Raw genomic sequence first — 14,322 nt, forward strand, 5'->3', positions numbered from 1 at the left:
TCAAATGCCAATAAGTTCCGGACACAGGGTGACCAGACAGCAAGTGTGAAAAATCGGGACCGGGGTGGGGGGTAATCGGAGTCTATATAAGAAAAGGACCCCAAAATCGGCACTGTCCCTATAGAATCGGGACATCCGGTCACCCTATCAGGACCCAGCATTATTCTGTACATTGTAATTATTATGGATGGAAATATTTCCCCTCCCGTTTTCGGTACGGGGAAATCAACGGTTACCAACATTTACCAAAAAGGAAAGGAGTACTTGTGTGGCACCTTAGAGACCAACATTTACCAGTAAAGGCCCAATCTTTCCAGGCGGGCGGCCCAGCTGCGGGCTTGGCTGGGCTGGGCACAGGCCTTGTGGGACAGGGCCACGCTCTCCTGGGGGGGGCCCATTCATTCTAGGCCGCCTGCTTGGGGCTCCTGACTTCTTTGGCTCCTGGAGGGAGGAGGAGAGTGACCCGGGATGGGGCCACTTCCCAGCCACCCTCCGCTGGAGCCCGGCACCCCTGAGCCAGCCGCGTTGGGGGGGCTCGGCTCCGGAGCGCGGCGCGGGGGCTGATTTTGGGGCGTCTCCCCCGGGTCTGGCCGGGGAGGAGCCCTCAGCCCGGGGGCGGGGAGGGGGGCACGGCTGGAGAGTGTCATTTGACACCATCTTGGCAACAAAGCCGCTGGCGGCTGCCGGGCTCCGCGCAGCGGCGAGCGGCGCCGCATCATGCCGGGGGCTTGAGGGCTCGCCGGGGCTCGGATCCCCTCGGGGCGCCGCCGGGACCCGAGCGATGCCGGGGCGCTGACCGGGGAGCGCAGCCCGGGCGCTCCGGCGGCTGCAGCATGGAGGACGGGCTGGGGTCCGAGGAGGAGACCTGTGAGTGGGACCCGCCGGGCGGCGGGCGGGCGGGCCGGGCTGCGGGGCTGGAGCCGGCCGGGCGGCGGGTGGGCTCGGGGCGGGGGTGGTGGGGCTGGGAAACGGGGCACGGCTCAGTGGAGCGTAGGTGCAGAGACGCACCTGCACACTCCGCGAGCTCACACTCACGTTCACACGCAGACACGCTCAGCCAGAGCACACTCAGGCACACGCAGCAGGCGCACCCAGAGAGACACGCACTCAGCGAGCTCACACACACGTTCACAGAGAGACACACACTCAGCAAGAGCACACACTCATGTTCACACACAGACACACTCAGCAAGAGCACACAGACAGACACACACTCAGCAAGAGCACACACACACGTTCACACAGAGACACACACTCAGCAAGAGCACACAGACAGAGACACACACTCAGCAAGAGCACACACTCATGTTCACACACAGACACACTCAGCAAGAGCACACAGATAGAGACACACACTCAGCAAGAGCACACACACATTCGTTCACACACAGACACTCAGCAAGCTCACAGAAACACATACATGCCGACACACTCAGCAAGCCCCCACAGATAGAGATGCACACACTCCCGCTCTTATTAATTCACACCGACACTCAGCAAGCTCACACCATCACACTCAGCAAGCTCACAGACACACTCAGCAACAGCACACACTCATGCTCACTCATATTCATTCACGCCCAGACACTCAGCAAGCTCACACAGATACAGAGAGACACACACTGAGCAAGAACACACAATCATATTCACTCACACACAGATACTTAGCAAGCTCACACACTCAGCAAGCTCACAGAGACACACACATGCACACTTAGCAAGCTCACACTCGTATTCACAGAGATTAACTCAGCCAGCTCACACACTCATTCACACACACACTCAGCAAGATCACTCAAAGACACACTCAACTGACACGCACACACACACAGAGGTGAAATCAAATAAAAATGGGGGCGGGGGGGGGTGAGAACCCATCGTTATCAGGAAAGGCAAATATTTTTAAAACTACCTTAAAATAAAACCCATTTGGAAGAGGATGGACTCTTTTACTCCTACACAGACTATTGTTAGTCTTTAGGTGGGAAAGGGAACTTTGCCAAAGTTGAGACTATGGAAATTACTTAAGAAACCTGCCCTTTGGGTTTCATTCATACATGAATGAACATGAAAATAAGACCAGGGATTGCTGTGCGAGGGATGCCATTTTTATTATTATGTTCCTGTTTGTCATTAGACTGTAGAAAATGGAAGTGAATTGTCATTATTTGTAAATCCATTATTGGGGGTTTTCTATAGCGCCCATCATCCTAGTATTTGAATGCGTCCCAGGTAAATCAGGTTTGCATGTTGAAGTCCCTAGGGATTTAGGATGTTTTTTACAGAGCAGGAATTTCCCTGCAGTTTCTATTTTTGATGCTCTTTCAGAATGGCTCTTCAAGAGTTCCGGACCAAATTCTGCCCTCAGTTATGTCAGCATAAATCTGCACTATTTCCTTTAGAGTCAAGGGTTTAGCTCTAGATTGACTGTACACTGGGGTGATTTAGGGCAATTGGGCCCACTGGGTGAAATCAGGGAAGTTACTTTTTTAATATTTTATTTTTACAGGAAACGTTAGAAAAACGGGCCCATTCTTATGGGCTTTGTAGAGCACCCTGTAGACACTGAGTGCTCCATGCATTATAAATAACTGTGGCATTCCAAATATTAAAGTAACACTCAGGGTATGGCTGAAAGCCAGAGACAATTAGACAGGAAATTTGGAAGAAATGAAACTCAAATCTTAATTCACCCCATTGTAGCAAGTGGGGATTGCATACATCTTTTATATGGAATTGGGTAGGTTTTGCGATCATTCTCAGTGCATAAACGGTAAGGCAAGTGGGATGTGGACTATAGTTTTAAATTTTCCTCACTCCTATTACTAACATATTAGACTATTGAAACAGAATTTTAAGCACCTAATTTACTTTGCATAATTTCTTTGATTTTCTTACTTTTGCATTTCTCTCAGTTTGGCTACTGAAATGAAACTGGTTAGTTTTCGTTTTTATTTATAGTCAGTGTCAGCTTTTGGATCTTAGGTCTCCAGTAAAGCAGGTGATGGTTTGAACTAAAGAAACCTCAGAAAATTCCATTCATACATAGGCTTTGTAAAATCTGGACAGGGATCTTTTCTGTAACGCATCATGCACTTCTATGACGGTAAATTTAATACCAATCATCATCCTATTTTCATCACATACTAATTCATGATCCCTCTAAGCACAGCATGGAGTGATGGTAACACTGCAAGGCTGAAGCAACCAGAATAATTGATCTTCTTTGTGTTCCACTGATTTAAATAGAACAAAGACCGTTATTTTAATACATTTTTGCCCACAAATTTCCTTTGCTGTTTTTCAAAATCTCTTGCCCAATAAGCTTTCTGCAAGTGATACTTTCAAAGCTGGAGGGGGGGAGAAACAAAGGGCCTGTGTCTGTCTGGGTGATGCTTTTGCCGGGGACAGAACTGGAATGGGAGTCTTAGAACTTAGTAAGTAATCTAGCTAGATATGCGTTAGATTATGATTTCTTTAAATGGCCGAGAAAATAAGCTGTGCTGGAGGGAATGGATATTCCTGTCTTTGTGTCTTTTTGTAACTTAAGGTTTTGCTTAGAGGGATTCTCTATGTTTTGAATCTAATTACCCTGTAAGGTGTTTGCCATCCTGATTTTACAGAGGTGATTCTTTTTACTTTTTCTTCTATTAAAATTCTTCTTGTAAGAAACTGAATGTTTTTTTCATTGTTCTTAAGATCCAAGGGTTTGTGTCTGTGATCACCTATGCAAATTGGTGAGGATTTTTATCAAACCTTCCCCAGGAAGGGGGTGCAAGGTTTATGGTGAGGATTTTGGGGGGGGGGAAAGACGTTTCCAAATGACTCTTTCCCAATAATAAACCCGGTTAGACGTTTGGTGGTGGCAGTGAAAGTCCAAAGGCAAAACAAATAGTTTGTACCTTGGGAAAGTTTTAAGCTAAGCTGGTAAAAGTAAGCTTAGGAGGTTTTCATGCAGGTCCCCACATCTGTACCCTAGAGTTCAGAGTGGGGAAGGAACCTTGACATTTGACGATTGAAGCTAGTGCCCAAACTCCCCTTGTCTTCGGTGGGAGCAGCAGGGCCGTCCCCTCTAGGATACTACTGTTCCCCATTCAGCTTTGTGTTAATCGTGGCTCTGTTGATGGAAAACCTTGGCAAGGTGTTTTGGGAGATGGGGGGCGGAGGGTCGTGGAAAGGGAGGAATGAGCAAAAGGAAAGTTGAAGTTATGTCTCTGCCACTCATGAAGCCTGGCATATGGATTATCAGAATGTATGGCAAAGAGTACACAGTTGATGCTTAATTGGTACTGATATAGATATAGAGAGAGTGCATATATAAACACACACTATGCACCCTCAGCTGATGTAAAACCACAGTGAAGTCAATGGAGCTACATCCATTTACAGCCACTGAGGATTTGGCCCAACAAATCTACCATCATCATCTGCCTTTAAAATCCCCAGCGCTCATCCATGCAGCAGATTTGTCAGGTCGAAACCATCCATCCAGTTCCGCCATCTGCCCTGCTATGCATCTCTTTGGCTTGACGGTCAGTTAGGCAAGATGGGGTGAGAGGGCAAGTTCCTCACACATGGTATCATTCGCCCAGGTTACATCATCCCACCCAAAAGCATAGCTCTGAAGATCCCTAAAAAATGGGTTTTGTCCTGCCCCAAAATAAGCAAAACCAGAAAGCTGAAGTTCTTCATATGCTGATTTGGAACCAATTTCTGATGTGTTTATAGCAGTTTAGCCAGTAGGGCACTGTCTGTCTCGCTCATGTGTGACTTTGGAAATCTCTCAAACTTTACCCTCAAACGCTGTCAGACACGGAGTATTAGTTTGTAACAATGAAACTGGCCAGTTACTGTTTATTTCTTGTATTGCAGTAATGCCCAAAAGCTCCAGTCAGGATCAGGACCCCACTAGTTAGGTGCTGTACAAATGTAACAGACGACATCACCCCTGCCCCCAAAGCGTTTATAATCTAATGTAAGACAAATTGCTTTAATAAATAGATGGGAAGGGATTGAGAGGATGAAGGTAACCCCGTTAATAACATACAGATACACTGGCTAGAGATCTCTTGCTGATTTGTTGCTCTCGGTTTCATTATATAATGGCATGTACATTTCCCCAGACTCTTGGTTTTATTGCATTCATTGTAAGGTGGATCGTAGCTTTCTATGAAAGGCAGTACAGCTATATTAAGCTACATACTCTATTACACACGTAATGGTGACATATGGTAGGTGACGAATACAAATATTGCATAACTGTAGTGTTTGACAAAATAGAATCATAGAATATCAGGGTTGGAAGGGACCTCAGGAGGGACCATCATCTAGTCCAACCCCCTGCTCAAAGCAGGACCGATCCCCTATTAAATCATCACAGCCAGGGCTTTCTCAAGCCTGACCTTAAAAACTTCTAAGGAAGGAGATTCCACCACCTTCCTAGGTAACGCATTCCAGTGTTTCACCACCCTCCTAGTGAAAAAGTTTTTCCTAATATCCAACCTAAACCTCCCCCACTGCAACTTGAGACCATTGCTCCTTGTTCTGTCATCTGCTACCACTGAGAACAGTCTAGAGCCATCCTCTTTGGAACCCCCTTTCAGGTAGTTGAAAGCAGCTATCAAATTCCCCCTCATTCTTCTCTTCTGCAGACTAAACAATCCCAGTTCCCTCAGCCTCTCCTCATAACTCATGTGTTCCAGTCCCCTAATCATTTTTGTTGCCCTCCACTGGACTCTTTCCAATTTTTCCACATCCTTCTTGTAGTGTGGAGCCCAAAACTGGACACAGTACTCCAGATGAGGCCTCACCAGTGTCGAATAGAGGGGAACGATCACGTCCCTCGATCTGCTGGCAATGCCCCTACTTATACATCCCAAAATGCCATTGGCGTTCTTGGCAACAAGGGCACACTGTTGACTCATATCCAGCTTCTCGTCCACTGTAACCCCTAGGTCCTTTTCTGCAGAACTGCTGCCGAGCCATTCGGTCCCTAGTCTGTAGCGGTGCATTGGATTCTTCCGTCCTAAGTGCAGGACTCTGCACTTGTCCTTGTTGAACCTCATCAGATTTCTTTTGGCCCAATCCTCCAATTTGTCTAGGTCCCTCTGTATCCTATCCCTACCCTCCAGCGTATCTACCTCTCCTCCCAGTTTAGTGTCATCTGCAAACTTGCTGAGGGTGCAATCCACACCATCCTCCAGATCATTTATGAAGATATTGAACAAAACCGGCCCCAGGACCGACCCTTGGGGCACTCCACTTGATACTGGCTGCCAACTAGACATGGAGCCATTGATCACTACCCGTCTGTTCTCTAACCTTTTGTAACTTTTCTGTTATCTCACAGACCACTATAGCCAACTGTTTAATGGACGCCATAAAAGCAGGAGTCCAAGAACTCTCATCCATCCACAGATATAGTGCTGTAAATGACAAGACAAAGAAACTTGCTGGTGTTAAAAGCCAGGGATGAGTTTCTAGGTGACGCCTGAACAAATATTGACTAGAATGAATCATAAATGACATTGTCCATCTGAAACTCTGACATTCCCAACAGCTAAGGAGTATGACTTGAGAGTTAGTTATGGGCAAGGTAGAAATTAGATTTTTCTCTTTCCAAATGTGATGCCCAATTCTTCAAAGCAGGTCATGCCTGAGAAGTCCTAGTACAGAGGTAATCCCATGACAGTCAGTAGGATCGCCCAGGAGAGTAAGGATAATTTACCTGAGTAAGGGCTTCTGGGATCCCCCACTTGTATGTTTATTCTAACTATTGTCTAGGATCCTCCCTTGACCATCACTTCAGGGCTAGCTGTTGGGACCATGCTGGATTGTCTAACATCCTATTATACTTTGGACAATGCCGTTCAGAGACTTAGAAAGGTGATCATTGCTGTCATAGGTAAAGCAAGAACTAGAAATCCCCATTTGTATTTGAAAGCCAGAATGAGGCACATTGTAGGAGCAAAGAGGTATAATTCACAAACCACATAAAGACTCAAGAGTGGGTTAAAATCTGACCATGCTTGATTTGACTAACAGAAATGTCAGAAAAACCAACCTTTCACCAGTTGGTCAACACAGACCTTCCCAAAAATTAAGCTGGACACTGGGTTAGTTACATGGCCCTTGTGCTGTGCAGATGCATCAGAGAATGTCACACTTCCTTGGGTGGATTCTTGAACAGGCAAATACTGGCCTATCACATCCTTCATCTTCCTTTTTTCTTCTTGCTGACATACATGTCCTGAGTCCACTGTCCATTGTAAGAAGTCAGGGGAAAGTAGGTGGAAAGACAGGGAAGGAAATGGTAACATCACACTAATTGTGGTGGAAAATCTAGTCCCAAATTCAAGGTTAAACCAATTTGGAACAATGGAGATGGAACACATGAAAACTTGAGCCCAGAACATATTCCCCCAGAGAAAAATCCATTGACGAGCCAAAGTTACGTAGAAAAATCTACAGCCTCTAGACCTGGTGTGTTCAGCGGGGGCATGGATTGGCCAGCTGTGGATTGGGCAGGGGCATGGCTCTCCTAACCCTTGGTGTATCCTGAGTTCCATGGGGAAATCCCATAGATCAAGAGATCCTTGCAGACTGGGAGGCCCAGACACCCTGAGCCCCACATCCACTGGGGCTTCTTCACTGGTATCTGGTCTAACATCACTGTCCAGGGGGGAGGAGGTACAGAGTGGAAGCTGATACTCATGGCTCCGTCCCATTCCTGCTCAGCCAGCTAGCGGGACTCGAACAGTGCAGAGTTCATGGAAGGGGGGTTTTGAGGGGAGGCTGCTGTACAATAGATTTGAGGTGGATTCCTTGTCCATCAGTGTCAGAGGGGATAATCTGGCCTCTGACGAGGAAGTTCAGGAGGCAACATCTGCATCTGAAGTGAAAAAAGCGGCCCCCAGAAATCTGTAATCCCGAATGGCAGAAGGATGGCAAGGGTGGGCCGTTGAGACCATCACTCTATACTAAGGATTCTCACTTTAAAATTAAGGGGCAAAAGTAGAGCAGTGCAGAGCAGCCAAGATGGATCCACAATCTGCTGAAACAGGTTTAGTGTCTGAATTAATAACTTGTCAGAGGAATTCCCCTGGAAGAGCAGCGGCACAGACAGAATGTGATCCATGAAAAAATCCCTCTGCAAAATGGCCAGACATGTTTCCTCCTTACAAATCCAGCTGTAGAGCCTCTCTGTCAAACATGCTGGAAAGATGCAGAGTCCAGAACTGGGGTTTGATCTCATTAGTTAGCAGGAAGGTTTATTCAACAAAGCAGGGAACTGGTGTGATGTGTTAACCCAGTGCCCCATCTGAAAAGTAAAGCCATTTAACTCGCTCCTACCGCTGCAGGATTAGTGCAGTTATTCTTAGCAGAAGTGATGTTCACAATAACCATAGTCTATTAACGTATTTAAAAACTAGTCCCTGCCACCCATGCTGGGAGATACTTAAGGAACCTCACTATACTATGCAACGCTGCTGACTCATGTTCGCCCTAAAGCAGTTACTGCTTAATTAAGACAAGGGGCCAGATTCTTATTAACACTAAGGCCCCTTTACTTTGCTCTGGCCATATAAAGAGGCCTTAAAGTGAGCATAGCTGTAATTTACACTCACTTTAAGACCCCTTGACAGCAGTGTAAAGGACCCTAGGTGTCAATAAAAACCAGGCTCTTCCTATTTTAATTACATATGAAAACCTCATTCAAAGAACATCAAGGTTGCAAAGTCAAGCACTCAGAGGTTAGGATACGCCAGTATTAAGGTTGCCCATGCAACCTTAATTCAGCCCCTACATGTGCATATGATACAATCTTTAACTACATCATTACATGCAAAGGCACATCCCTGACACCAAAGTGACCCCCTGCCAAATTCCAAACCCCTGCTCCAAAGCATGGAGGCGCTAGATGTTCTCAATCAAATGATTGTAAGAATTTTTTGAACATGGGCAAAACACTGTATTTTTGCCCCCAATCTCATTCTCAGAGCAGCTGTACTGTTCTTGCTGAAACTTTCCCCAATATATTTCAGCTTAAACACTTAAAAGTTTGGCAAAGTTCTAAGCAATTAGAAACAGGGTCTTTTAATGGGAAGTGTCGGACAACCTTCCTGTAACAGAGAGAAAAGGAAGCGTGGGGTTATAGCGGATATATGGGACTGGGGATGAAGAGGGGAGGAGGCTTATTTCCATCTCCGCCGCTGACCTGCTGAGGTGACCTTGGGTAAATCACATGAGCTTTCTGTGCCTCAGTTTCCTCAGCAGCAAAATGAAGGTAGTAAGACAATTACAGAGGGACGGAACAAATACCAGCAGAGGGAGAGTAAGATAGGGATGTGTAGGAAAGAGAGAAAGGATGTGTTTGCAGCTGAGGTTTGCAAAGAACGGGAGAGTCAAGAAGACAGAGAGGTGGAGGTGACGTGTTCTTCATGGCAGGAACTGCAGAGGAGAAGGCCCTTGCGCCTACAGGGAGGAGACTGTGTGGAGGGACAGAGGAGGCCAGTGCTGAATGACAGCGGGAGCGAAAGGGCCACGGGGAGACAAGATAGGCAAGAGCAAGTCCATGAGGCAGGTTTGGAAACCAGGAAGGCAATTTCAGTCTGGCTCCTGAAATGGATGAGAAGCCGGTGGAGCTGGAAGAGGACTGGGGTGACGCAGTCATGCTCCTGTACGTGTGGGAATGCAGGGAGCAGCATTGTACACACTGAAGTCTGGAGGGCTGGGACTTTAGCAGGCAATAGAGGAGGTAGAAGCCTAGCCAGTGAATTATCCTTCCTAAAGCCCATTTATGATGCGTGAGTGAGATGCAGGAAACATTCAACAGGAACTGCGATTACTTCTTGCTTCTGCTCAGCACCACCACTTACCGTTCTGCCTGTCTTGTCTTTTCTCGTGCTTCAGTGCTTCATTCAGAAAAAGAATTCCACAATGCAGCAAAGCGGAACGACATAGCCAGGATGCAAGAGCTCATCAGGACAAGGGTTAACGTCAAAGCCAAAAACAATGTAGGTGCCTTTTGCTTTCTAGCTGCAGAGGGGACCCTCAGAGCTGCAGCCAGCAGAAAGCGTTAGCATCCAAACTGTGTCTCCAGACATAAAAGAAATGTTACTCTCCTCATTAGTTGCTCCTCTGGGCAAAGCGTAAAAGCATCGACCCAGGGCCAAGTAGTCAATGGTAGAGCACATTCTTCACCGCATTGAAATCCAGGGAGTTGCACCCTGTATCAAAGTTGCTGCCCCAATGCAACCCCTCCTGGCTGGATGCGGCATTGCAGCATCTTTGCCTCAGTTTCCCCCCACTGTCCTTTGGCCTACTGCAGCCATAGCAGCGTCCTAGCTCTCCGGCCGCAGCACTTTGCCACAGAGTCCTTCACCGAAGTCCAACAAATGTAAACAGAACCAAATCTTTAGCCCAGCTGGGGTTAGCTGACAGCCATCTTGTCACAGACGTGCCGCTGCTGTTCTATGCTGGCCATCTGTCTAGCCACAGGCTTCTGGGCCTTGGTCAACCCCATGGGCTCAGGGGCTGGCACACTCCTCCCCTCACTCAAGAGTTCAGGCAGGCTACAGCTCCTCAGGGCCCCTGGCCCCAGTCAGGCTTCCGGCTCCCTCGCTGGAGTAGCCTGTCTGCTCCTCTCAGCCTTCCTTCGGGCTGCTTCCCAGAGAGAGGAAACACTCCACTCCCCCTCACTTCACATCTCGGTCTTCCCCCTGGCAACTGGGCTCACCCAGTTTTTCATGGGCAGGGGAAACAGTTCCCCTCTCACCCAGCTGGCCTTTATCTCTAATTAGTTCTGGCCCATTCTCCTGGTTAATTGGCCTCTCGGGCCCATGTTCACCCTTTCATGTATGGCGCAAACACCCCATGGCCTAAAAGGATTTGAAAGCTGTAAACACTGTGGAATGAGAGGAGTTGATTAGGGTGATTTTGAGGGGACGTAACTAAAAATGACGTCGAGTCTCAGGATGTTTACTAATAGTGAGGGTCATGTCAGCCTCCCTGGGTGATGACGCACAGAGTATGTTGCAGCTACAAAGACAGGCATTGATCCCACACTCAGAACTCCCCCTGTACTGATCAGCAGAGCCGTGGGAAATTGGGGTGCACAAGGAATTCAGACTTGGGGCCATACTTGAAGATTTGTTCCATCCATCCCTTTATCCAGGTGCCGCCATAGCTCTCCTAAGCGCAGAATCTGAGCAGCTTGTTCTTTGGATGGTACCACTCCTTTTATGGGCTGGCTTTTCCAAGAACAATGTGTTTGCAATATGTGTCCAGTCCCCTATTCCAGAGCAGGTCCTTGCGCGAGAACCCATTGTACTTACTCACTGGATGGGGCGCTTCATGAACAAATGGGTCCCTCCCAAGTATTTACAGAAGTGCTTTGGAAAATTATCCCTGAAGGCCATTGGTTGAGATTGTCCCTCCCTTTGTTTCCCTTCGGAGAGATCTCATGCATTTACCGTCAGTCCTACTTGCTTCCAACTCACTCTGGTTTTTAAAAGAAAGTGTGTTTCCCCACAATATAGAGCTATATGGCCCAAAGACCCTAGTGGCTCAATCCTACAGTCCTTGCATTGCAGTGGGAGCTTTGCCTGCATTTAGATTCCGGGGTCTGGCCCTGAACCTGCAAAATCCAGGGTGTCCACTTGCCCTTCGTCCTCTGTTTCATTGCAGTACCTTATGGTGCAAGCTGCAGAGTGGTGCGTGAATACGCACTGTGGGTGACATCCTGGCCCCACGGAGGCAATAGGAGTTTTGCCATTGACTCTGCTGCACTGGGATTTCACGCTGTGCTTGTATCCACTTTCACTTTCCCTTTCCTCCTTTCCAGACAGACAGGACTGCCCTGCACTGGGCCGCTGGAGCTGGGAACGAGCAAGCCGTGCGACTGCTGCTGGAGCTCGAAGTCCCGGTGGACGACAAAGACAGTGTATGAATGTGACTCTCCTTTGTAGCCTGTCTGCAGGGGTTGGGGGTGGGGATTTCTCCTAAATTTAATGTAGTGCTGGTAGAAGGCAAGGGACCCACATCAGCCAAGCTTCCTTCTGACTGTCTCAAAACACTAGGGGTGAGAAGGTCATTCAGGGTCAGTGAAATCCTTCACCTCTCTGCTGAGGCTGTGAACCAGGCTGCAAGGGAGGACTAGCTGGATGGGTGGTTTGTGGGACTCATCCGCTCGGTAACGAATGGAGCCCAGCAAACCAAGCCAGCAGATGGGAACAACTTTCTGCCAGTGGGTATGAGATGGTAGCCTCGACAAAAGGCTGCTTAGCGGTCGCTGATGCAGCTCGCACCCAGAGCCGGGGTCCTGGTGATGAGACAGGAAGCTGGGCCAGAAAACGGGGAAACACTGAAACATTTTATTTATTTATTTTTTATCTCCATTCAAATTTCCTTTGACATCTGGAAGAATGACGACCCGCTGCAATGTCGGGGGGAGCGGGCGGGGCAGGGAAGGGCGAGTGCAGGAGAGGTGGAAATGGCTCTGTTTCCTTTGACACAGTTCGGAATGAACGCACTTCTCCTCTCTGCTTGGTTTGGCCATCTGCGCATTCTTCAGATCCTCGTGAACGCCGGTGCCAAGATCAGCTGTGTCAACAAGGTGAGGCAGCTTCCTCATGCACCCTGATATCAGCTATTCATTGCCAGTAGGTGACAGGGAGAGAGAGAGGAGAGAGGTAATTTCAAACTAGTCTTCTGTGTGTAATTACAGTGGGGAAAACCTGGGAGTGCTGAGAAAGCAGGAACCAGGAAATGACTAGGAAACCTGATCTTTGTAAGCACTGCGGGGCTGTCTACATTGAGGACCCTGTTGCAGGGGTTGCTTTTGAGCTTCCGCACAGAGCATGATAGTTGTACCCGTACCAGTGTCTTCTGGAGCATCTGTCTCATAGTTCTAATGCCATTAGTCCTCCTCTTACATGATTCCATGGCTGTCTGGGGGTGTGTGGATCTTATCATTCATTTCTGTAATATTATAAGAAGAATATACCCATGGGCTTAAATTGAGCTATAGCCCTTCCTCCTTGCCATGGGCAATAAACTCCTCCAGATCTCTCAGCAGTCAAATATGTGTAGCAAACCCAGGGGAATATGACGGTCCGTATTCTGTGCTGTATCACTGCTTTTGAGAGACGTGATTGGGTGTCGTATCGCGACTTCACATTCCCCCACACCCAGACTCATGCCATCTGTATACATGACATTCCTGCTGAAGGAAAGTCACTTCCCAGAGGAGTGTTATAAAATTAATTCTTGTTACATTATGTCACGGTTATGGTGTTTGCACAGTCTGGCTGCTCTGGTGATGAGGGTGTGACACGCAGGAGCATCTGTAAGAGGTTGATGGTTAAAGGTTATTACCTCCCGTGACATGGCAGGGGCAGCAGCCAGCGATTCCAATAGCTGCTGTTCCCTCTGCGATATCTGACATTCGACTCCATCCTCTCTGAAGAGGATCTGGCCTGGAGAGTGGACTTTTTAGCCAAGCTGCAGGGAATTTTGGGGATTCAACCTAAATGAGTTGAAGTGGCCTTCCCAGTTTGGAGCTGTTCTAATCTCTGCTGGAAACCTTTGAAACCGGCATGTCTGTGTGTTGGGAACTTGTATTTTTATGAGAGAGGTCCACAAGCCAGTACACCCACCCTGCACAACAGAGAACACGAACCTTTCACTAACAATGAAATCAGAAGACTTGAGCCATTTTTATGGCAACTATACAAAACAACTAGAGATAGACAGTGAGTTTATTATCGTGATGGGACAGCTTCTTTGTGATCGTACATTTTTTGCCCAGTCTATGATAAACACATGCTGTAAACCCCCCTGACTGTGTAATGCAGGGAAAGATTTACATGGCATTAGGAAGAAACATTGCAACACTCACTACTATTATCAGCTGCTTTAGTCCCTTTCATCAGCTGTTGGTATTCTGTACTAATTTTAGAGAGGAGATACGGTATAATGGTTGGAGTGGGGGAGTAGCTGTCCAGGTTCTGTTCTTGACTCTGACTCAGTGTATGGCTGGGTAAATTACTTCATCTCTTCGCATCTAGTTTCATCTGTAAAATGGCTACAATAATTTTTGCTGCAAAGCTGTATACGGCTTTATCAGCTCAGGTTTGTATGGCACTTTGAAAGCGTAAAATGGAAGGTGCTATAGAAACGGACAATATTACAGTTGAACCTCAGAGTTACAAACACCTGGAGAATGGAGATTGTTCGTAACTCTGAAATGTTCTTAACGCTGAACAAAACATTATGGTCGTTCTTTCAAAAGTTTACAACGGAACAGTGACTTAATACAGC

General features: G+C 47.4%; 1 protein-coding gene across 2 annotated transcripts in view; it reads left to right on the top strand.

Moving 5' to 3' along the window:
• Nucleotides 1-668: 668 nt before the first annotated feature.
• Nucleotides 669-14,322, top strand: part of ANKDD1A (ankyrin repeat and death domain containing 1A) — a gene marked incomplete at its 5' end in the record, with an annotated part of 30,362 nt that continues 16,708 nt past the window's right edge. Inside the window, 4 exons of one of the 2 annotated variants that reach the window (XM_084641354.1) lie at nucleotides 669-867; nucleotides 9,913-10,016; nucleotides 11,846-11,944; nucleotides 12,518-12,616. In XM_084641354.1, the coding sequence (XP_084497480.1) occupies nucleotides 834-867; nucleotides 9,913-10,016; nucleotides 11,846-11,944; nucleotides 12,518-12,616 (336 nt within the window). Of the gene's footprint in view, nucleotides 868-9,815; nucleotides 10,017-11,845; nucleotides 11,945-12,517; nucleotides 12,617-14,322 lie in introns of those variants that run through there. The other variant, XM_084641353.1, reaches the window with a different exon arrangement.

The sequence above is a fragment of the Lepidochelys olivacea genome, assembly GCF_965140295.1.
Source record: "Lepidochelys olivacea isolate rLepOli2 genome assembly, chromosome: 10".
Taxonomy (NCBI): Eukaryota; Metazoa; Chordata; order Testudines; family Cheloniidae; genus Lepidochelys; species Lepidochelys olivacea.